Genomic DNA, 25,022 nt, shown 5'->3' on the forward strand with positions numbered 1-25,022 from the left:
ATTTCCATAGGTAAGACCCAACCGTAACAGCCACATGAAAAAAAACAGGAAGAGAATTTCATCAATTTTAGCTTTCTCCTTAATAAGCTATTAAAAGCTTTCCCTCACCTCCCCTTTAGCATGTTTTTTCTCCATTTTGTGTTCTCTGTACCCAACTCTTTTTGTTTTTCTATTGTAATCCCCCCACCCCCACCCCCACCCACACTCCAGGCTTACTTTTGATGCCCTTGCCTTTGTCCTTCTATGTTGCCTTTACTCTTTTGTGACCTTTCCCTTCTCTCTTTGATGCAACACACATTATTGAGCACCTATTCTGTGCCAGTGACTTTCCTCGGCTCCAGGGATACTGCGGCGAAATGGGTGCAGGTGTTACCACGAAGGAATACATAACAGGCTGGCAGTCAAGGCAGGCACATCAACAGGTAACTGCAGTAGTTAGGGCTAAGTGCCCTTGTGGAAGCATGTAAGCAGGGGGTAATAAGAAATCACATCCACTGGGCACCTGACTCAGAAAGATGGAAAGGGCATAGCGCAATGGATTCCTACTGGAGGAGACGCCTATTCCAAGGGAGGAAACAAGAGTTGGGGTTAGCCAGGTGAAGACAAGGATAGAAGAAGGACGTCAGAGGCAGAGGAGATTAGAAAGCCTGGTGTGAACGAAACTGCCAGCAGTGAGGTGTTCCTAACGGAGCAAGTGAGATGCAGTGACTGGAAAAGTGGGCGGGAGCCTTACCAAGATGGGCTGCCAGGAGAGGCAATACTCCTGCAGGCAGGGTTTGAGGTGGGGACCGCTGGTGTTAAGTGGAAGTTGACATGGTCAGACCTGGGTTTCAGGAATGCCATCCTGGCAGAGGTTAGGGCAGAGGCTCCCAAACTGTCAAGTGCATATGAATCAACTGGGGATCTTGCTAAAATACAGATTCGGCTGTCTGTCCTTCTCTCTGCCCCTTCCCCAGGTACACTTTCCCTCTCTCCCTCAAAATAAATAAACTTTAAAGAAAAGGGGGGGGGCACGTGGGTGGCTCAGTTGGTGGAGCAGCCGACTTTTTTTGCTTTAATTTTTTTAAAGTTTATTTATTTTGACAGGGAGAGTGAGCAGGGGAGGGGCATTGAGAGACAGGGAGAGAGGATCCCACTGACAGTGTGGAGCCCAATGCGGGATTCGAACCCACGAACCATGAGACCATGATCTCAGCTGAAACCGAGTCAGGTGCTTAACAGACTGAGCCACCCAGGAGCCCCACCCCCCTTTTTTGAGCATCCGCTCTTGATCTCAGCTCAGGTCATGATCTTGCAGTAGGCTCGAGCCCCACGTCCGGCTAACAGCATGGAGCCTGCTTCAGATTCTGTCTCTCCTTCTGTCTGCCCCTTCCCCACTTATACTTTCTCTCTCTCTCCCAAGATAAATAAATAAACTTAAAAAAAAATACAGATTCAGATTCAACAGGTGTGAGGTGGGGCCTAAGAATCTGTATTTATTTCTCACAAGCTCCCAGGGGAGACCGGTCTGGCTGTCGGTCTGTTGATACACTTTGAGGGACAAGGGAGGAAGGAACAGGTGGAGCAGGTGGGGCTGCTGCAGCAGTTTGAGTGAGAAACGATGGATGGCAGCGTGGACTTTGGCGGACAAGGAGGTGGGGTGTGAGACGTATCTCCATGGCCGGTGCCATAGGGCTTGGGGACGTGAGGGAGCATGATGGGCCTGGAGGTCCCAATGTTCTCTTTGCCTGGCCCCCCATTTGCCTTCTGCCAGGGTCAGGTTTGCTTACACCACGGCTGAGCTTAGGCTACATTTTGCTGCCTTTTATACACCTTCTGCATCACCCTTCTCGTCCCCGACATTTGTTCCTTTGCCAGTTGGCCCACCGACCACGTGTACAAGAAGGGGCTCTCCTGCCAGCTTGCTGCCCTCACCTCCCACCACTCCTTGCTACTGAATTCTTCCCATACCCACCTATCTGAGAGTGGGGATGCTTGGAACATTCCTCACCAATGTCTGCACATACTTGAGCCCCTCCTTTGACACTCCCTACCCTTTGCACCAGTCTGGAAGGAAAATCACAGCTTGTCATTATCAAAAGCTTTCTGCTGACGTACAGTAACAAAATACGTTTTTGACACTCGTCTCTGATGTGTTCTCTGATTCCTCCTAAAGTCACCCAGTTGGAATGTTCTTTTGGGTTTTTATGGTGCATCTTGAGAGCTTTCCTGTGTATTATCCCATTTGCAACTTCCCCCAATCACCCACTCTCGAACTGGCTGAGGATCAGTTGTGTCAAGGATAGCATAAGCACATCGCCACTCAGCATCTTTATGTAGACAATTGTGAACTAGACCCTTCTGGCCAACCATATGGCTGATTTCCATCTCTCCTTTTCCTCGTTACATACTGAACTCTGAATGCCATTTTGGAACACAGAACCATGCAGAGCGCTTCTAGTGAGAGTATCTGATTTGTACTGAGTAGAATAGAGTCCAGAGATATTTCTGTATTTTGGTACCATTTGATACAGTTCCAGGATTAGAATGTTTTCAGTGATGCTGATTTAATTTCAGCCATGTGGGAAAATCTTGTTCTGCATCTTGGTCTACACTCCTTCACCTCAGTCTAACTGTTTATAAACAGCAACAGGCATACACCTCATTTACAGAGAGTTTGGACCCCTCCAAAAGTAAGTCTTTTTCCTTCCCTGTCTTCCACAGACTACATCCAAAAATCTCAGAACACCTTAGGGACTAAACCTTGAGACTGCTCCTTCCAAAATGCTGTTTTACTTTTCCTTAAAAATGCAAATATCTTGGGGCTCCTGGGTGGCTCAGTTGGTTGAGCATCTGACTTCAGCTCAGGTCATGGTCTCGTGGTTTGTGAGTTTGAGCCCTGTGTCGGGCTCTGTGCTGATAGCTCAGAGCCTGGAGCCTGCTTCAGATTCTGTGTCTCTGTCTCTCTGCCCCTCCCCCACTCGTGTGTGTGTGTGTGTGTGTGTGTGTGTGTGTGTGCGCGCGCGCTCGCTCTCTCTCTCTCTCTCTCTTTCTACCTCAAAAATAAACATTAAAAAATGCAAATATCATGACATTGCAATAAAATAAATAAATAAGGCCCATGTCTCACACGTTTACCAACAGAGTCAGATGCAACCAGTTTTCTAAGAAAGAAGTTGAGCACGATTTCAAAGTTTGCACTGGGGACCACCCAGGAAACTAGGAAATGGAGCTCCTTCAGGACAGAGCAGAAGAAATTATTGGCCAAGCTGTGACCCTTCTTGGGTGTTGAACTCCCAGTAAAAAGAACCACTAAAAGTGGTAAGAGGCTAATTACCAGGTAGGAGCAGTTCATTCTAAAATGGAGCCCTCTCTGCAGGCAGTCCGGTCTTTTAGCATCTGGTGTAGAGCAAGGTGTAGTTAGACACATCAGAGAACAAAGAATAAGTAGGAAGTCAACCAAGGCCCTTTCCAAGGAGCCCATAGGCTCAGCAATAAACCCTGGAGGGAAGCCCAGTTTTAACTGGGTATTTAAGATTTCCTGGTGGGGGTAAGCAGAGAGAACCTAATCCTTGTATTTGCCTGTGCATGTGTGAAATTCACACCAAGTTACAAGTGGTTTTTATTTTATTTCTGAAAACACAAAGCAGTTCAAAGTACTGCGTGTGTGATAGATGGAAGGCTTGAAGTTGCTTAGGATTAAACTGCTCAGAAAGATTTCCAGCCCACGTGGCTGTCCTGGGGTGGGGAGGGGTCCGGGAGAATCAAACGGAGCAGCTGCCCAACTTCCACCCTCCTTACCCACAGCCATATTGATACTGACCAAACTAATGTCTGGAAGAGAACTCTGGAATCAGAGAGCTAGTTTGGTACCTGATACTTTCTGGCAGACACCTTTTTGAAGCTACAAGGGAATGATGATGTCATTGCCTGAGGCCTTATGCAGGCCTGGCGATGATCTAGACAGGTTGCATCTGATTCATACTCTTTGCTGGATGGTGTCTCATTGCTCAGAATTACCCTTCACACTAAAGGAAAAAAAAGAAAAAAAAATCCTAGGGTACCTCCCTAATAGCAATCTTGCCCCCACTCCTAGGACACTGAAATTACCATGCCTATGTTGGAAAGGCTGTTGAAAAGTGACAGTGTAATAATAGCATTCTCAAGACAGTGCTCCCAAGTCTTGTCGAAATTGCTAGGTAGTCTGGGTAATTAAAACAATTATAATTGTTTGTTTCCATGTAATGCTTTAGCACTAAATCCCTGTGGTGTACATGATGCACAACCAGATTCTAAGTGGTAACTGGAGTTTTCTTTTAAACTTGAAGTCAATGAAACAGACCTTCTGTATATATCTAGCAATTATATATCTAGCAATAGGAGACACTCAGGACACAAGAGAGACCATGAGATGTCATATAGTCTGGCCCCTTCATTTTATAAGTGAGGAGATTTGGATCCAGAGCAAGGAAGAGACTTGCCCAAGGGCTTTCTGAAAAGCAGAGCTGGAACTGAGCTCATTTCATTACACCAGGCTGTCCTTAAATGTAAAGAAAAAACTGATGTCTAGGTGTATGAAGGACAAGAAAGATAAACACCTAAAACTCATTCCTTTGATTCACTCTTTCCTTTCATGGTCACGCTGTTTTTTCCTAACTTTACTTTTTCTCACCTTTTGACTATACTGTTGACTCACACTTCCCTCCTGCTTACAACTCCAAGGTCTCTCCATTCCTGTCTCTTCCTTCCTAGAATCAGTTTGACTGCATTTAGAAGGAGAGCTCAGTATGTCGCCCAGCAGGGCTCTGAGCCGGTTGGAAGCCACCCTGTTCTGACAGGTTGTGAATTTCACGGAAACTCTATAAAGAAGCCTTTAAGAATAATGCCTTTTAAAACATCTACTTAATAAGAGGCCATGAAATGCAACGTATTAGGGTTACTGTGGAGAAACTGTGTTGACCGAACAGAAAATCTTTTAAAATTATATTCAGGAAACTATTCCAAATTAAATGGATTGGGGGAGGCATGTGTCAAGTTTGGGGATCCATAAGAAAGTAGTATATCAATGTATAAAATATTCACCCAAATGTTGAAACCTAAGTGATGGGATTTTATTTGCATTTTTTGGTTGTTGCCAGAATTTTCTAATCTTTCTGTAATGAATTTGTCCCATCATGTGTTAGTTAAAGCCGGATTCAAAAATGAAAAAGAATCACGAACTTCTAAAGGCTTCTAACTGGTTAGCAAGACGCAAGGTCATGTGAGCTATCACTCAGGCTAATTGCCCCGTCACAAGACGTCTCATTCGCGCACCCTGTCAACACCCCCACATTAGCCAGGTGTGCTTGCTTGTCGACACCTGTGGACTACACTGAGGGACCAGATCTGCCCTGAAGCTAGAAGCCTATAAGGGGTGCTTGACTCAGTCCTAACTTGGCCTCTTGCCAAGCTCCACCCTTGAAGAAGTCACTTAGGACCTGGTATTTCATTCCTCTTCCCCCACGTAGACATCTGTCTGTGTTCCTGACCCTTATTCACCTCGTCTTTTATTTCGGCTTCTGCTGTTTGGTGCTGCTTCCCACAATGGCAGCCGGCTAGATTCCATAAGCTCTGCTCTCCTCTGGACTGATTTTCACCCGTGTCCTGCACACAGTGATTTGCTGAACCCATGGCTTAGCACCAAAACTGAACTCTTAGGCCTGATTGTGGCAATCTACCCCTTTCCTCCTAGTCTGCCATGCATATAGCCATCCAAGCCCTGAGTGCTGACTCACGCGTGTGGGCCGTGGGGTGACCTGGGCTGTATCACCCAAACCCTAGCGGTTGCCCATTTTTCTTAGTCTGGCTTAGTCTGGGGCTGATGCCAGGTTCGCAGACCTCTGCCATCCTTCCTCCTCCAGGTTATTTCAATATGGCAGATCTATTGTTAGGATGTGTAACATAACTCAAAACAGTTGTCTGGGATTCTCTTAGTGTACTCAGAGACAAGTACAGCCAAGCTCAGAAAACTTTGTAGTCATATATTTTTTAAAGTACTGTACCTCTAAAACTCTAGCATACAAGAAAGAAAGACAAAGTATGCTTTAACCTGCACAGTGTTCAGTTGGGGGAATCCGAGAAGGGAGCGGTGGCAGGAACGATTACTTATCCTCAGTCTTTGGTGGGAAATTGGGGTCCCAAGATATACTAACCTTTGGGTTTTAAAATTAGTTGCATTCTCCCAAAGCAAGCTTTTCCAATATCTTACTCCCTTAATTTCTTACGTGGAATTATTTGTGCAGAAGGATCTGGTTAAACGGACTCATCGTCATTTATAAATCAAAACCAAACATATTCCTCCCTTATGAATGTTGAATTTGATATTTGCTTGTCCCAGCTTACGAGGTTCTAGTCCACATTCCTACAAATGCAGAAACGAACAAACATGTTCATGGTGGCATCTCCAAACCGACTTGACTTGGGGAGCCTATGTAGGCTACTAGGAGAAGAGATGACCTCTCCTTCGTTGAACTTTGGGGGAGCCTGAGTCACAACATCTCTCATCTCTGACAAACAGTCAGTGAGGGTTTACTTGTGGTCACACAGTTTGACATGGGTGCAGGTTTGGCCCAGAGATATTTTGTTACTGTAATACATGAAATATTTGTGCCACATCCCCCCTAAGACTTGACTTCCTAGAATGTTTTATTAGCTAAGTGACATTTTATCAGCGAGCTCGTTGGAGCAGGGATTAGCTGCCTGGCAGCTGAGGACAAGAAGATAATTCATTCTTTCATTGCTTCAACAGATGGCTATTGAGCACCTACTATGTTCCAGGTAAGTGCTGACTATACTACAGGCAATCTGTGACTTCACCAAATTAGGAGAGCTCCCTGTGTCCTTTTGGATGTATAACTGTCCCCTCCCACACACACACCACTGAGTCCCAAAGAATGACCTATCCTTTTTGGCTTCATGTAATTCTCAGCCACCCTATACCTTATCTTTCTAACTCTGTCCATTTATCTGAACCATTTCCATTGTCCATCTGCCCCCACGAAAGCCCGCTGACGGCTATTTCAGGTCCTGCTTACCCCAAGTCAGTTTTCCCCTGAAACTGTTGACCTGGTTTTCTGCATCATTACTTCAATCACACACAAGAACTAACTGCTTAAGATGTAAATACCAAGATAACTCCAACACGGTGACTCTTGAAAGACAAGCCGTAAAGACTGGATACAGTGGTCAACTGCATGAGTTCTTAACCCAGAGGGCCCCATTTAAATCCTCTTTCTACCACTTACTATACTTCTCTGCCCAGATTACTCATCTGTCAAATGGAGATATTAATAGCACCTATTTCACCGAGGATTTTGATGAGCTAGTACATGTAAAATACCTATACTAGTGCCTAGTACATAATAAATAAACATTCTTGTGATATATCTTAGCTATTATCATTACTCTTTAGATTGGAAAGAAACTGAGTAGTAATTGTGGGCTAGTGGCAATGGAGTTGATATTTTTGAGGCAGGTACCTGGAACCTCCACATATCAGATGATGTGGCTGCACGCAGCTGGGAACATGAGGCCCCGCCATTTTGAGAGGAGTCCCCTAATTTGATTAAGTATGTGGGACATGGAACTTATATAGCAACCATTTTTCCAAATGAAGTTTCTTTCGTTGTTTTTGAGTTTTTTCCCCCTCTCATTCAGAAAGCAAAATATGCTCACTAAAACATCAGGGTAAAAAATAAACAGAAAAACAAGAGGAAGATATAAAGTGCTTATGAGCATATCCCTCAAAAGACAGACAGTATTAGGACCTTAGCGTAAAACTTTCCAGATCATTCTCAAGGCATGTGATACGGTAAGACTTTTTGGTGACCATCTTTTAAGAAACTTAGCATTATATTCTAAATATCATCATTAGGGGCGCCTGGGTGGCTCAGTTGGTTAAACGTCAACTCTTGATTTTGGCTCAGATCATGAGTTCAGGCCCTGGCTCAGGCCCTCTGCTATCAGCACGGAGCCTGCTTCAGATTCTCTGTCCCCCTCTCTCTGCTCCTCCCCCACTGAGGTGCTCTCTCTCTTTCTCTCTCTAAAAAATAAAATAAACATTTAAAAAATTTTAAAAACGTATATATCATCATTCGTAGGGGCACCTGGTTGGCTCACTCCATGGAGTATGTGACTCTCGGGGTTTTAAGTTCAGGGCCCCTCATTGGGTGTAGAGATTATTTAAAAATAAAATCTTAGGGGCGCCTGGGTGGCGCAGTCGGTTAAGCGTCCGACTTCAGCCAGGTCACGATCTCGTGGCCCGTGAGTTCGAGCCCCGCGTCAGGCTCTGGGCTGATAGCTCGGAGCCTGGAGCCTGTTTCCGATTCTGTGTCTCCCTCTCTCTCTGCCCCTCCCCTGTTCATGCTCTGTCTCTCTCTGTCCCAAAAATAAAATAAAAAAAAAAAAAGTTGAAAAAAAAGAAAAAATAAATAAAATCTTAAAAAAATAAATATCATCATTAGTTGCTGTAAATTGTTTTCTCCTTTTAGTTATTGCAAACAACACTAAGATAGACATCTTCTTAGATGTATATCCATCTTGGCACACAACCTTAATCGTTACCTTAGGATACTTTTCTCCAGAAGGTGAAATCCTTAGCTTATTTAGGTTGCATTGTTGGTTGTTTGCCTGCTTTTTGTCTGAGAATTTTAATGAAACACTGAAAAGCTTAATTTTTTTTATAAAATCTTAATTAGACACTGAAATATAAATATAAGTTGTGGGAAAGCTTCATGACCATCATTGCCATTGCTCGGTAAAGCTGGGAGAGCACTTTACTTCCTGCTGGGTACCGGGAGTCTGGAGGCCGCAGGCTGTGGGAAGAAATGGGGGGCGGCAGTTCTGGAGTCTACACACTCCTTCAATTCCCGGCTCAAGTACTAACTTGCAATTGTATGACCTTGGGCTCATTTTTAACCTTGCCGAACCTTAATTTCTTCATATGAAACATCCCTTTTTATGACTTGGCCCATGCTTGTCTCTCCTATCTCACCTCTGTCTCTCAAGGCTCCCATAGAACCCTCTGCCCACAACGGTAAGATCCGGTCCGACTGAGCTACTCCCCAGGCCTCTCCCTGTTTCTCCCTTTTCCTCTAGTCCAACTCCCTCCTTGTATCTCGGGAATTAGTACTGATCGTTAGGGCTTCAGTTATTCATCACCTCCCTCAAAGAAACCTTTGTGACCATCCCCTCAACATGTACGCTTCGGTCTGGGTGAGTTGCCCTCTTCTTTTGTGCCATTAAAAAACTATCCTTGCCACCGTCATTTGTACACATCACACTGTTAGGTGCGGACCTGTTTGCACTTCTGGTTCTTCCACGACACAGAGAGGTCTTTGAGGTCAGGCAATAGTTCTTATTTATCTACGTATCCTCAGGAGCTAACCCGGTGCATGCAAGCAGTGAAGACTCCTCAGAACTTGTCAACTGACTGATGAATGAATGAAGTAGTATAACCACCCCTGTTTACCAAACTGTGTTAGCTAACGAATGAATGAAATAATGTCAGTGGAAATCCCCGGAAATGGCATCTCGGGGCACTAAAGGCAATGGACAGTAACTTTGTGACAGATCTCTTGCAATCACTTAAAATGTTCTGAATGTGAAATTCTGGAGAACCTCTGTCTTTGTTTGAGTCTGTTGAAAGGTGAATTTCGTCATCATAGACAAAGGACCTTTTGTTTAAGACAGCTAAGCCCAGCGATTAGTGGTGAGGCGCCATGCCTAAATGCTTCCAGGGCCTGGGGTCAACTCACCCAGACAGACCTCCCCTCTCTGGCCCCACACCTCGGACACAGCAGAGAAGGAGGAAGTGGGTAAAGAAGAGAGGGAATGAAGAAAAGGGGGCTGGAATAAGACCCTGTGGGGGTCAGTAATTGCAGCTTTTGCAGAGCAGCTGTGTTTCGAAAAGACAAGTTATACCTCAGGGAGTTCCACGGCCCCCAGAGAAGTGCCCCCCACCCCCCGAAATGCCTGTCACCTTCCATTCTTCCTCAGCTTTGCAGCCTTCTTCTGCAGATCTTCCCTGTGGTGCCTTGCGGAGGCATTCCATTGGCCAACTCCCCGTTACCTCCTGAGGTGCAAATGATCTATTGAGTACTGAGGGTGGATCTCTCAGCAGAAGAACTGGTCTTGCAGTTCTGACAGTCTGGCACGAAACTGCTTAGTGGCACCTCGTATCACAAAGGCTGGTCTTGCCCTCAACTGCTGGGATGGCAAACTCCAGGTCCTTTTAGGAAATTGCTGGCTCAGTCGCCGCCTCCCAGGTGGTTCTGCCCCTCAGGCCACCCCCTTTTGGTCCCCAGACGACATTCAGCTCAGTCAGTTTGATGAATTTCTCAGTCTCCAAGTTGCGGTTGACAACGGCATTGTCTTAAAGCACAAGCGAAAACCAAGCTCTTATTTGTGTAATATGTTTGTACTTGTGACGGGACAATGATGCAAATACGGGGTAAAGGGCATTTGAAAGAAAGAGAGAAAATCCTATAGAATTCAGAGGAATCTTGCCCTTTGGCCGGTTTCATGGGGAGAAGCCCTACAGAGGGCTGTAGCTCCACTGCAAAGCCTCAGCTAGTCCTCCCCAGGCCTGGGCTGATGGCGGGCCGCGCACCATGATGAAAGGTGAAGGGGTGGCAAAGCCCCAACCCACTGAAACCCTTTGCAGAGATTCCCACGAGTGCAGACTTGAACAAACACCCAACCACCACCCACCCCGCTCCGAAGACGGTTCCCAGTCCCCGCCCCCAGCATCCCCAATGCTCTGGAGTGCAGGTTCCCTCCTCCTCGCAGCTGCAGGGGTGGGGAGAGAAGAGGCAGAGGAGGAGCAGGGGCGGGGGTAGGGGAGAGGGTGGGAAGGCTTGAGTCTGGGCCTCTCCTCTGAGATGGAGTATCCGGAGGGCGGCCTGGCAGCCGGGTGACAGCAGAAGGTGCGGGGCCCCTAAAGGGGCGGGACTAGCACACTTGGCCTGCAGCTCAGCCTGGCCCCGGGCCAGACAAAGCACAAGCACTTCCTTTCTTTTTCAGTTCAATTTATTCTCTGAATCAACAAACCTTAGGCTATGAAGGGCAAAGCAAACTCAGTAGTTTAAACAAAGGCATTCATCAGGCAGCTGGGGCCCCCTGCAATGACAGATCAATTCCCACCCCCCCCCCCCCACCCCCACCCCGGCCAAGAACCAGCCAACCTCTGCTGGGCTGGGACCCTAGGATTCCAGGATGATTTTTCTGACGTGGTTTCGAAGCTCCTTCTCTTGGACTTCTTTGTACAGGCAAGGGGTGGTGATGAGGTGATAGGGGCAGTGTGTCAGCCAACGCTAACGGAGCATCTAGTGTGGGGCAGGCTGCTTGGAACTAGAGGGAGGGTACATCACGAGGTCTCCGAAAACCAGGAAGCTTCGCCACCCGCACAGAGACCCCACTTGAGCCATAAACCTACCAAGTAACCAGTTACCAGCCAAGGTTTTAAAGCTACACAGACTAGGGCTCGAACCCCGGCCAACTCATTAATTTAAATAGCAACCTGACCTGGGGTACGTGGACCTCTCTGCACCTCAGTTTCCATGCTGGTGAAATAGAAAAATAATATACCGGGCCTCATCCTTATTCCAGGCCTTATTGCCGCTTGGACACAAGTATCAGTACGTGTGTTCACCAACTACATTTGAAGCCAGGTTCCATAAGGCATTGGTGTGGCAAACACTGGCTCCCGTTCTAAGTGTTTTACATATTCATTTACATGTTCATATTTGCTTATTACATGTTCATTTACCTATTCATTTAACCTTTGTAGCAATCCTATGGAGTGGGTGCTAATGTTATCCCCATTTAACAGATGAGAAAACCCACCGCACAGAGAGCTTCTGTAACTCCCCTAGGCAGTGATACTTCTTCGATTTGTGTGAATGTGACACCTGTAACATAGGCCGTCCATAAATACGATCTGTGATTATTAGTCAGTAGTACTGTTATCATTACTATTAACTATGTTAGCATAACTATGAGTGGTTACCGTGGACTAAATTAAAATGTAGGTAAACACAAAGGGTTTGGCTATTCCCATCTGCTTCCTTAAAGGAAGCCCAACATTATTTTAGGTAACTCTAGACAGTTATAATGGACCCTCCCAGGATTAATGGCTCCAGGGGGAAAGAGCAAATCCCCTGGGGCTACTGACTAAGCAAAGGGCAAACCGCTAGAAAGCCACGATGAATTAACCCTGAGAAGCCCTGAAGGAGGAAGCACAGACCAAGGCAAACAGCTCTGTTGCCTGGCGGTTGGCGGCAAAATCAAGACTTATCCAAAGAAACTCCAAGTCGAGGGTGAAAGACATTCTGTGTCGGTTTGCAAAGTGTAGAAGTAAAGAGGTCTGCAAGCAAGGGAGAGGGGAATTAACATACCTTGACTACCTTCTTTGGGTCAGGAATCGGGTAATTCATTTATCTTCATAGCGACTTCATGAGCTAGGTACTATGATTACCCCGATTTTAGTGATAAGGGCACAGACTCAGAGAAGTGAAGTGACCCACCTGACATCCCATGGCTCAAGACTGCTAGAGCTGGGACTAGAACTCTTTCCACAACCCCATTTTATAAATCCAAACAGAACTCATTATTGCCCTCCCTAAACATGCTCCTTTTATTCTATTCTCTGTCTTGGTGAATGGGGGCCACCATCCAAGCAGTCACCCAAGACAGAAATTTGAAGCTCATTCCCATATCCAGACCAGCATCAATTGCTTCTAGAAACTCTACCTCATTAACATCTCTTGTATCCACCCTTCCTGTCTGCCTCCACCATTCCCTATTGGGCTGGAATATTGATACTGGGGAAGGTATGTTAGGACATAGGCTGCCTATCTAACACTGGAACCACTGAACTTGAAGATATCATCCAGATTCTGCCTGGCATCTCCAGCACTTAAAACACATATTTCATGAAATATTGGCTGACTGAGTGGATGGATGCATAAATTAATGAGTAAGCAGATGCTAATATTCCAACTTTGAGATTCTTTGTTTTAATAATTGTTGTAAAGTTCACGTAATTTGAGAGAGAGAAAGAAAAGGCACGAGTGGGGGAGGCGCAGAGAGAGAGGGAGAGAGAGAATCCCAAGCAGGCTCATTGCTGTCAGCACAGAGCCCAACTCGCGGGGTTTGAACACAGGGCTCAAACTCATGAACCGTGAGATACTGACCTGAGCCAAAATCAAGAGTCAGCCACTTAACCGAATGAGCCACCCATATGCCCCCCACTTTGAGCTTCTTAAACTTCTCAGTGATTGTCCACCACCTTCAGGATAGAGCCCCAAATTTACATATAGACTAGTTGGCTTCAACGATCTAGCTGCCGACTCCCTCTGCTTCAGCTTAATTCTCAGATTAATTTTTTTTTCTTTCCCATAAAAGAGCCACATTCTCTTTTGCATTTTGGCCTTCAATCTTTCATTTGTGTGGACCACCGCACATCCTCCCCACACTAGCTCCCACTCTTCACCTCCTTAGCTCATGCTCAGCAACATAAATGGTTTATTCTTTGGAAAGTTTTTCCCGACACCCCAAATCCAAGTTTTTGGAGTTGCCACAACTCAGTCTCAGATTGGCCAAGTGACTTGCCCAAGGCCACACAGCTTGTAAGCGTCAGGGTCCAATTTTCCCTGCTTTATGAGATTCCAAATGCACGTTATATCATTTGCATTACTCCTCAGCAACTCAGGGGGCTAAGGGGTTAAGTGACTGGCCCAAGATTACACACCTAAAGAGATGCAATTTTGTAGCCCTAAATCCAGCTGCATTCTGGTATACCAGATCAATTCCATCTCATTGGAGTTGAAAAAACTTTGCGTTATGAAGGGGTAGTGTATCGATTTCACTACTGACAGAGGTACAAAAGATCCCTCATCATTATAAATTGACAAACCAGCCCCTAGGTTTGTCATCCCAAGGGTACATACCGCTACCAATAGAAAAATCCCTGGACAGTTCTTTGCTTTCTTGTTTAGCTTGAATAGTGCTCCATCTTGGCACTGTCCCCTCTCTGCGTCTGTCAGAAAATGAGGCACGGCGGCCTTTATGATGGGTTCCCAAGGGAATGAAGTAAGCTGACTCACTACATTCTCTCACTGGGTAAGCCACTGGGTACCCACTGCAGTGGCCAATACCTTCACTTAGCAATTAGGTAAGTGTAAGACTTGAAACGACTCAAACCTCTAGGGGTGCCTGGGTGGCTCAGTCAGTTAAGCATCCAACTTCGGCTCAGGTCATGATCTCACAGTTCATGGGTTCAAGCCCTGCGTGGGCTCTGTGCTGACAGCTCAGAGCCTGGAGCCTGCTTCAGATTCTTTGTCTCCTTCTCTGTCTCTGCCCCTCCCGTGCTTGCACTTTGTCTCTCTCTCTTTCTCTCTCTCTCTTTCTCTCTCTCAAATAAATAAACATTAAAAAATTAAAAAAAAAATAAATGATTTAAACCTCTTCATTTGACTTTAGGCTCTAGAAACCATCGAAAAGAAGTGTGCTTTTGGAAATTCACAAACAGCAGATTTTCTTCCCTTCCATCATATGCTTCTATAAAGACAGAATTGCATCAGGCGGGGAGGATATCAGACAGGACTGTGTCAGATATGGTGCTGAGATTATTATTAGCCTTGAAATTCTCCATCTAACCAGGAGATAAACAGTTCAGGCTTAAAAGAAGGTCACCCTACAATGACACTACTGCTCCTGGTACCTGTAGGTGTTGGGAGGATTCATCCTCAAGCTGGACGCCTGACGTCCCCTACTCTTTTTGAGAGCTCAGAAGCCTCCAGCTTTGGTCTCATCCTACCTTTTTCTGTTAAGAAAAGTCCTGGTCCTGGGGCACCTGGGTGGCTCAGTCGGTTAAACGTCCACTCCTTGTTTCGGCTCAGCTCATGATCTCATGGTTGGTGAGTTCGAGCCCAGCATGGGACTCTGTGCTGTGTCAGCTCAGAGCCTGCTTGGGATTCTCTCTCCCCCTCTCTCTCTCTCTCTCTCCCTCCCCCACATGCTCTCTCTCCCTCTCTCAAAATAAATAAATAAACTTAAATTTTTTTTAAATGTCCTCATCCTCAGGTTGAAGAGGCACAACTGAATTTATTCTAAAATCTGCCGTTATTTAAAAAAGTAATTGCCTCATTTCCTTTCTCCTCCTGCCTGTCCAGTCTCATCATCATTCTGTAGAGTCCTTCTTTATTGCTGAAGGACGCAGCCCATGATCAGTGCAACACTAAGAGTGGTGTTGATATTTGACCATGATCAATTTTATTAAATAAATATGACAGCTTGAAAAGTACGATGAGGTTTTCACTAAAACACATTTTCCTCATTGGATTACATTTCAGTAGGCACATTCCAGCAAGTCTGCAGTCCCATATCTATCCTGCATCCCCCAAATACTCTTGGGAATGCGTAAAGGAAAAGGCTGGCTAACAGCCTCAGAAAGTCCATCTATAAAATCAAGGCATAGGGCCTCTGAGTAGAGATATGCAAAGAAACCTCAAAGATCCAAGATGTCTCCGGGGCCAACCACTTTTCCCAGCAAGCTAACTGACGGCATTAACAAGTCAAAGACAGGTCAATAACCCAGGAAGTTTGTCAATCTTGCAAGGGGAGTGAAAGGAATCTCTGAAGCCAAAACTGGTAGCACTGTCCAGGGGAGAGTGTGACCTTGTTCAAGAACTTTACCTACCCATATGGTACGGTCTACTGTATCCAGAACAGAGACTGTAAGACATTAAGACCTCAGGAATAATTTGTTAATGAAATTACTCAAATGAATGAGTGGGTGCCTTAAAGGTCTCAGTGACAGGGCATTTGTGGAAATGTCTGCATTAGCAGCCCATCGAATATTAGCATCGTGGGTCTGATTCCTTTAAATCTGACTCTTCTGACACATGGTATCCAATGTAACTGATTGAGAGGACCCTAGTGTCCCAAGTCCCACCGTAAATGGTGCCACTGGCATCCCCATTGTAGATATCATCTCTGACTTCTGTTCTTGTGCAGTGCTGACAAATCACGCTTCTGAGTCTGGAGCCCTAAGCCAGATCTCGGACACCAGCAAATTCATCAAGATAATGTTACCGGGGGTGGAGTAAACACAAAGGGTTCTGGATGTCAATTAGTCTTACCCAGGAGACATTATTCTATCTGATCATGGGTCCTTTTTGTATTTCTACTACTTCACTTTCTGTAAAATCAACACCAATGCCCAAGACTCCATTATTTTTCCCCATGCAGCCAATTATTTTCTTAAATTTTATCTTAAAGAACAATTCTCCCTGGGACTGATCCATGCCTCTTGAGACTTCAGTCAATTTTGGTATCCAAAGCCCCTCTGTGCGACTCTCTTTAGCTGCTAATGGTTCTTTCCACTATGGTTCCAAGTATTTCTTCATCCTGTTTAAGAAATTAGCACTAATGGAAGAGAATATGTTTAGGTTGCTTTTTTTCCTATCCCCAACCAAAGTCCCTGAGGGTATGGTGCTGGGGTGCATTTTAAGGAATTATTAACAGGGCTGAGGGACCTTTTTTAAATATTTATTTTTAAGTAATCTCTACACCCAGCATGGGGCTCAAACTCACAACCCCAAGTCACATGCTCCACCGACTGAGCCAGCCAGGTGCCCCCTGAGGGACCTTTTAAAGCTTTCGAATTAATGAAAAAATTCAGACCATGGTGTCCTTGACCTCTAGAAACCACTTTCTCACGTAGCTCCTCATCTACAGGTAAGGAAGGAAGGATCTACTAATTGGCTTACAATAGTCGTCGAAGGCTCACTGTATACCAAATTCTATGGCCTTTGATGGCAACAGAAAATAAATAATGTGCATGAGCCATATGACAGGACTGGAAGGCTACTGACAGATGAGTCTTCTGGATTCGATTGTACATGGAGTAGTGGAGAGACTTCTGCATTGGAAGTCCCAACTCTGCATTTACCTGCTGCATAATCTTGCACGAATCACTTAAGCACCCTGAACCCCTACCTCTTAATTGGCAAAACGGGGAAAGATGAGCCTTTCCCCTACCTTCACTCACAGGGCGGAATGCAGGATCAAACGAATGAATGGACGTAAGATTGCTTTGTAAATTTTAAGGTGCGGTCCATTGGTGACTCACTACTATCACCATCATCATCATCATCACCCCTCCTCCTCCTCATCAGCCTACTGTTGTTCAGGAGAAAAGATCCTGTTGGATGAATGGATGCTAGCCTAAGGTTCCACTCCCCTCGGGACACAGCTGCTCATGGGACTGCAGTCAGTGCGCTTGCCACTCTTGGTGACACCACGATTGCTACTTACAGAGCAGCCTTCCCAGGGCAAAAGGGATCAGATGCTGTGACACCCGAATTGCTGGGTATCAAATCTCTCCCATTGTCTTCCAAAGGAACACAATGTGTTGCAGCTGGAAAGAGACAAACCGATCTGAAGCGAAATCATGCTGCCTCCAAGTTGCTGGAGTCAGCTCCTCAGAAGGTGAATGTTACAAAGCTACGGTACTCTGCCCTCCCCACCCCACCCCCGCCCCATTTAATTGGATCTGAATTTAAGCTACACATTGAGAAAGCTCTTCTGTCACTTTTTGTCAAAGAATTCTCTTTGAGTTGCTTGGAATATCTATAAAAAATGTAGCCTAAAGCAGTGTCTTTTGAATACCCAGCTCGCTAATTCGGGTCCTGGAACACTGTGAGCAAACACCACCGGCCTGCGAATGGATAAACTACCAAAAAGACATTTTCCGCCATTCAAATAGCGTTCCAAGAAAGAATAGGAAATGCCTCATGCCTCTAATGGAGGCTATTTGCTGCAAAAACAAGTCATTCGGGTCTGTGGACCTAGAAATGCCTTTTGCAAATAAAAGCGAAAGGAAGAGAGAGCAAAACAGCCACTGAAGCCATGAAGTCATCACCCACAAAGCACATGATTCAAATAAAAATGAAATACTCATTTGAAAAGCGGGTTACCCACACACCCAACAGCAGTTGTTAGTTTATGTGTAAAAGAAAACAACCAGCATTTTGTACGGATCTCAAAGAAAATGAACAACTTGTTCCTTGTTAGTGGCTAATATAAATATCAGAGCAAATAGCATCTTTTGTTCAAATAAAATCATAGAACATTTCAAAATGCTCCTACATAAATCCTTACATCAAAATGTACATATCTTAAGATTCTGGAAGATGAGCCCCAAATGATGTGCTTAATACATTTGTTCTTCCTTCAAGAGATGAGGTATAATTGTACGCAATCATCTCGTAGCTAGGAATTATATTAAGAACCCTGAACTATAAGTACTAAATCAAACTAAATAGTCTCTTATCCTATTTTTCTCTTCATACTTGTCATTACTTCCTGAAGTTCTCATTACCGCTGCATAAATTCTACCCCCTTCCGTAGGTTTCCTTCAGAAAAGGAGGGTAACCTTCCCCCTTCTCCTTTCCCTCAGAACCACGGTTTTCTCCGCACAAATGTTCCTGAGGTGAGACTCACAGATTATTTCAATGCACACTAATACCTTTCTGGGTTCGATGAATCAGTTCTTGCTGCTTTGTCTTTTTACAAATATTTAGCGTCTCTTCCAAACTCGCTTTTGTTGTCCCTTGAGAAAAGAGAACCTGTTCTAGAAGAAAGGTTAATGGGAAAACACGAGCTACACTGTGATGTTCAATACAGACTTCTTTTTCCAAAGCTAAAAACCACAGTCCTCCTTCATTCGGTCCTACAGAAGACCTAACATCGCCGGCTAATGGGCTGCCCACAAATGACCACTATTGAATGAATAATAAAGGAATAATAGCAATGTGATTTCCACTTACATCAACCACAAAAATCTTCTGGGAATCATCCAAAAACTGCACTTTTAAATGTAGCATTCTTGGAGAGGCCGTTGGGCTGCGAGCAGGCTCCGAGTGCTGTGGGAGCTGTAGACAGGAAGAGGGGTTTTCTCCAGCTGCATGCGGTGCGCTGGGAGTGGGGTGGGGGGAGTGCACCCCCACCCAGGCGCCCCCCCCCCCCCCCCCCCCCCGCTCAGCAGGGCATACTTCGGTTTGCTCCAAGTGATGCACACCCAAGGGCGTTTGTGCTGCACGGCGCTGGCGATCAATTTGGTCAACGTCAAATCCAAGTGGACTCTCTCTAGCCCTCTTAAACTAGTTCCTTTCTTCAAGGGAAAAGAGAAAGAGGGAAAGCACTCGCAAGCCCTGGGGATTTTCTTTATTTCACAAAAGCACAATGTGAAAACCCTAGGTGAAGCTTCGATAAACCGGAGAACAGCCCTGTCTCCAAAGTAAAGGGATTAGAGTTGGTCTCAGGTTGTACTAGAAATTTCATGGCCGAACTAGGAGGCTTTATACATAACGATTTTAATTGCTTGAATTTCCATGACTGAAAAATGAAAACTGTGTTAAAAGGAATATACAGAAAGGCTTGCACTCCCACTCCTGCCCCCTCTCTTCTGGGCAGAATAGTGCCCGGCGAATAGTGTCACGGGTTGCTGATAGTACACGTCTAGCAGTAACCAACTGTATTAGGGTTTTGCTGTTGTTATTTAGCTTGCAGTGTGTCTTTAAGCAAATACCGTACAAGCAAGTACGAAAGTATTTCTTATATGTAGGTAGCGTGCTGTTGCACTGGTCCCTGCCTTCCTTTTCTTACTTCGCATATCATTGTGTTCTCCCTTTAGCTGTGCCTGGAGCGCTTCCTCGCTTCTTTTGACAGCCATATGATTTTGCATGCCGTAGGTAAAACAGCTTACTCAAACGGTTCCCTATTGGTGGACATGGGTTGTTTCCAACCTTTGGCTATCGTAAACAAGGCTGAGCTGAATATCTTCATATGTATGTCATTTTATATGTGTGCAGGTATAGCTGCAGGATAGGTTTCCAGAAGTAGGATTGCCGGTCAAGGATTACAGATTGGTAATTTTGATAGCTATTTCAAAATTTTCCTCCATGAAGTTTGTCACGGGTTGAATTGTGTCCCCCCAACATTCGTGTGTTTAAGTCACAGCCCCCAGTTTCCTGGAATGTGGCTGTATTTGGAGACAGGGTCTATAAAGAGAGAATTAAATTGAAATGAGGCCATTGGTGTGGGCCCTAGTTCAGTATGATGGATGTCCCTATAAGTAAAGAAGATGAAGGCACAGACACGCTCAAGGGAAAGACCATGTAAAGGCACAGGGAAGAGAAGACGGCCACCTACGAGCCAAGGAAAGAGGCCTCAGAAGGAAACGACCCTGCCAGTGCCTTGATCTCAGACTTGAGGCCTCCCGGAAATTGTGAAAAAATCAATTTCTGTTCTTACAAGCCACCCTGTCTCCGGCACTTTGTTACGGGAGACCTGCCAAACTAGTACAAGGGTTGTCCCAGTGTGCAGTCCCACTGACAAAGTGTGAGAGTGCCCGTTTTCTCCAGGCTCACTGACAGAGCATGTTGTCAAACTTTGGGGTTCCTGCCAAATTGACACGTGAGAAAAAGAATCTCAGTGCAGTTTTTTTTTTATTGTTTTATTTATTTTTATTTAGAGAGAGACAGAGAGAGAGACCATGCGTGCGCAGGGGAGAAGGGCAGAGGAAGAGAGAGAGAGAGACGATCCTCAGGGCAGAGCCCAACGTGGGGCTCCATCTCACGACCCTAGGATCACGACCTGAGCCCAAATCGAGAGTTGGTGGCTCAGCCGACTGGGCCACCCAGGCACCCCGTCCGTGCAGTTGTAAATCTGAATTTTATTGTTCATTTTATGAGGGAAGTTGAGCATCTTTTCAGATGCTTAAGGGCCATTTAGAGTTGTTTTTCTGTGAACTATCTGTTCATGTAGTTCCACAGCCCCTCTTTAAAGTATCGGCTATTGCCCTTTTCTCTTCAATCTGGAGGAACTAGTTCAACGTTAGCTTTGTCTGTGATATGAGGTACAAATATTTCCTCCCATTTGTCCTTTGCCTTTCGACTTTGCTTATGGTGTCTGTGTGTTGTTGTTTACCATGGGAAGTTTTTGATTCTGGCGTTGTGAAATTTGAGTCATAGTTAGAAACGTCTTCTTCACTTCAAAGTTTTCTTTTAGTACTTTTATGGTATTGTTTTTTTAAATTTAAATCTTTATCTATTTGGATTTTATCTTCATCTATGATGTGAAGTGTGGATCAAATTTCATCTGTTTCCAAATGGATACCTAATGGTCCCTATGTCATTGATTAGAAAGTTCCTTTCTGGGGCGCCTGGGTGGCGCAGTCGGTTAAGCGTCCGACTTCAGCCAGGTCACGATCTCACGATCCGTGAGTTCGAGCCCAGCGTCAGGCTCTGGGCTGATGGCTCGGAGCCTGGAGCCTGCTTCCGGTTCTGTGTCTCCCTCTCTCTCTGCCCCTCCCCCGTTCATGCTCTGTCTCTCTCTGTCCCAAAAATAAATTTAAAAAAAACGTTGAAAAAAAAAATTTAAAAAAAAAAAAAAAAAAAAGAAAGTTCCTTTCTACTCCCATCGATTTGAGAAGCTGCCTTTATCATATATATAAAATTGCCATCGTCTGTTTGGTGATTTTTATGCTCTTCTATTCATGTTCCAATTCCACACTGTTTTAATTTTTTTCACACTGTTTTAATTTTTGAGGCTCTAGAGTATGTTTTTTTTTTCCCCTAAATTCATTTATTTTTTAAAGTAATCTCTACACCCAATGTGGGGCTCAAACTCATGACCCCAAGATCAAGACTCAAGCACACTACTGACTGAACCAGCCAGGCACCCCCCTAGGGTATGGCTGCTCCATACCACATTGCTTTTCATTTAGAGTTTTCCTGGCTTTTCTTGTTTACTTATTTTTCTAGACAAGCTTGTGAAAAATATGTTAAAATGATAAATTTACTTGTGGAAAGTTGCTATGTCTCCGATGGTGATTCTTCTTTTTCATGAGGCATGTATGTCAGTTTGCTCAGATATACTTTTATGTCCTCTTCTGGAAAGTTGTACTTAAAAACATTTTCAACCATACACAAAACCAAAGAGTTTAGTACAATAAACTCCCATACACTCATCGTACAGATTAAATAGTGTTATGAGCTGAATTATATTCTCTCATAATTTATATTTTAAAGCCCCAACCCCTGGGCCCTCAGAATGTGTCTATATTTGGAGATAGGGCCTTTAAAGAGATAGTGAAGTTAAGTGGGGTCTATGGGTGGGCCCTAATCCGATCAGACTGGTGTCCTTATAAGTAAAGGAAATTTGTCCATACAGATACCAGAGATGTCCATGCACTGAAGAAAGAGCACTTGAGGACATATGGAGAGGGCAGCCATCTGCAAGCCAAAGAGACAGGCCTCAGAAGAAATCAAACTTCCCGAAATCTTGATCTTGGATTTCTAGCCTCAAGAACTATAAGAAATAAATTTCTGTTGTTTATGCACATAGTTTGCGGTATTTTGTTGTGGCAGTCCTAGAAAACTACTACAAATAGTATTAAGATTTTGCCATTTTTTCTCTCTTTCTCTCTTTCTTTTTCTCTCTACCTCCCAGGAATTATTCTAAAGCAAATCCCAGACATCATGTCATTTCACTCCCTTCATACACTTACTATTCATCTCTTAAAGATATGGGCATTTTGGGGCGCCTGGGTGGCTCAGTCGGTTGAGAGTCCAACTTCGGCTCAGGGCATGATCTCACGGTTGGTGAGTTCGAGCCCTGCTTCAGGCTCTGTGCTGTCAGTGCAGAGCCCGCTCTGGATCCTCTGTGCCCCTCTCTCTCTGCACCTTCTCCACTCATGCCCTTTCTCAAAAATAAATACACGTTCAAAAAATACATGGGCATTTTTTTTGTATAACCCCAAGACCATAATCACAACTAAAAAAATTCTTGTTATCGTATTATACACAGTCCATATTCAAATTTCCCTGATTGTTTTTTTTTTAACAGTTGGTTGTTTGAATCAGGATCCAAACAAGTTCCATATGTTGCATTTACTTGTTACATCTATTAATTTTCTTTTAACCTATAGCAGTACCCTTCCTCCCATGCCTTTGATGTAATGCCTTTGATTAAAGCAACTTGGCCAATTGTCCTACAGAGCGTTCCACATTCTGGATTTGTCTGCCTGCCTCATTGCGTTGTCATTGTATTTGTTATCCTGCTCCTCATATTTCTCGTAAATGGAAGATAGCTATAAATGCTTGATGAGATTCACATTCAACTTTTTTGGTAAGGAGACTTCATAGTTGATGCTTTGTGCTTCATATTCCATCACATCAAGAGGCTTATGTCTGGTCGTGTCTAGTGAGACGAGGATTGATTAATGGGTTTAGGTTATGCACATCAAAGTATTTGAAAGTATTCCTCATATGGGCTTTGTGCGTTTCTTACACATGCACTCCTAGGTATTTACACTGTGTGGCTGCTTTTTTCAATGGGACGGGGTTCTTCTCTTCCATTAAATCTTCTAAGTAGAAACTGTTTGCATATATGAAGGATATTCATATATATTAGTGTTCTATCTTGCTAACATACTGAACTTTCTTTTTTTTTTTAATTTTTTTAACGTTTATTTATTTTTGAGACAGAGAGAGACAGAGCATGAACAGAGGAGGGGCAGAGAGAGAGGGAGACACAGAATCTGAAGCAGGCTCCAGGCTCTGAGCTGTCAGCACAGAGCCCGACGCGGGGCTCGAACTCACGGACCGCGAGATCGTGACCTGAGCCGAAGTCGGCCGCTTAACCGACTGAGCCACCCAGGCGCCCCCATACTGAACTTTCTTAAATGTTTGTGGTAGTTTTTCATTTGATTCTTGAGTTTTCGGGTATAAGACCATTACATTACATGTGAATAGAAATGGTTTATCTCTTCTCGTACAATGGTAATTTCTTTCCTTTGTCTAATTGGATTGGCTAATAGCTCCAATGAAAGGTGAAATCCTAGTGGCAATTGTGGACATCCTTTTCTTTCTCCTGAGTTTAGTGAGAATGATCCCGGTGTCTCTCCATTCAGTAAAACATTGGTTTTTGAAAGAGACATTTAAAAAAACACATTTATGGGGTTCCTTGGTGGCTGAGTCAGTTAAGCGTCTGACTCTTGATCTCCGCTCAGGTCATGATCTCTTGGTTTGTGAGATTGAGCCCGGAGACGGGGTCTGCACTGACAGAGAGGAGCCTGTTGGGATTCTCTCTCCCTCTCTCTTTCTGCCCCTCCTTCATTCACACATGGGGGCGTTTCTCTCTCTCTCTCTTTTAAACTGAAACAAAAGTACATGTAAGCCTGATTGGGCAAGAAGCCCAAAACACCACCCTTTGTCTATATTGAATTAACTTATTCTATGTCACTAAGTAAATAGGCTGGTAAAATTAGACCAATCAAATGCCGGCATCTGATGGACAAGCGTGCATACCTTTGCTAATATTTTGACAGTTCGCGGTACAGTCTCCACAACAACTCCAAGTGGGGAGGCAGCTGCAAGGCTGGTGGAAAAAGCAGTAGCTCTGGTGACCAAAGAATCTATTTTAAATCTTACCAGCAATGTGACCTGAGGCAGGTCACATCAAACTCCCGTGCCTCAGTTTCCTAACCTACAAAGCAAGGTGACAGTTCTAATCCATAAGGTCTTGTGCAAGTGCACACAGTTGGCACTCAACAAATGTTTGCTGGATGGGTGAATATTAAGGAAATAAATATGAATAAGTCGCTCTTTGCTGAAGTTTAGAGTAAAAGAAGAAGGAGTTCTCTCTTTTCCTCTCTTTTTCCACCTAGACTTTATTCCTTCAGTTATTACTGGCAATGTGTTACTAATAGACTGTGATCCAAAACAGGAAACTGTCCTAAAGGAAATTTTCATATTCTACTTTAAAGTAAAAATCCAAAGTTGAGCTCACCCTTGGAAAACTTAGGCTGGCTGGTCTGTCTTCACTTAGTTCCTCCACACACAGGGAGGCGGAGAGGGAGAGCTGGGCAGGAGGCCAGAGTAGGAGCGAATGGGGAGTGAATTCCAGAGTTTGTGAGCTACGATGGAAATAGAGGA

General features: G+C 44.6%; 1 protein-coding gene and 1 long non-coding RNA gene across 2 annotated transcripts in view; one reads left to right on the forward strand and one right to left on the reverse strand.

Annotated features, from left to right (window-relative positions):
* FRMD7 (FERM domain containing 7) overlaps window positions 1-18,950 on the reverse strand; it is a 52,417-nt gene extending 33,467 nt beyond the window's left edge. Inside the window, exon 1 of the mRNA XM_058714517.1 lies at window positions 18,852-18,950. Within this exon, the coding sequence (XP_058570500.1) occupies window positions 18,852-18,908 (57 nt within the window). The 5' untranslated portion in view covers window positions 18,909-18,950. The remainder of the gene's footprint in view (window positions 1-18,851) is intronic.
* On the forward strand, window positions 298-22,426 carry LOC131503108 (uncharacterized). The gene is made up of 2 exons (XR_009257321.1): window positions 298-422; window positions 22,258-22,426. It is a non-coding gene; the product is annotated as an uncharacterized LOC131503108 (long non-coding RNA).
* Window positions 22,427-25,022: the final 2,596 nt, after the last annotated feature.

The sequence above is a fragment of the Neofelis nebulosa genome, chromosome X (assembly GCF_028018385.1).
Source record: "Neofelis nebulosa isolate mNeoNeb1 chromosome X, mNeoNeb1.pri, whole genome shotgun sequence".
In the NCBI taxonomy this organism is placed as follows: Eukaryota; Metazoa; Chordata; class Mammalia; order Carnivora; family Felidae; genus Neofelis; species Neofelis nebulosa.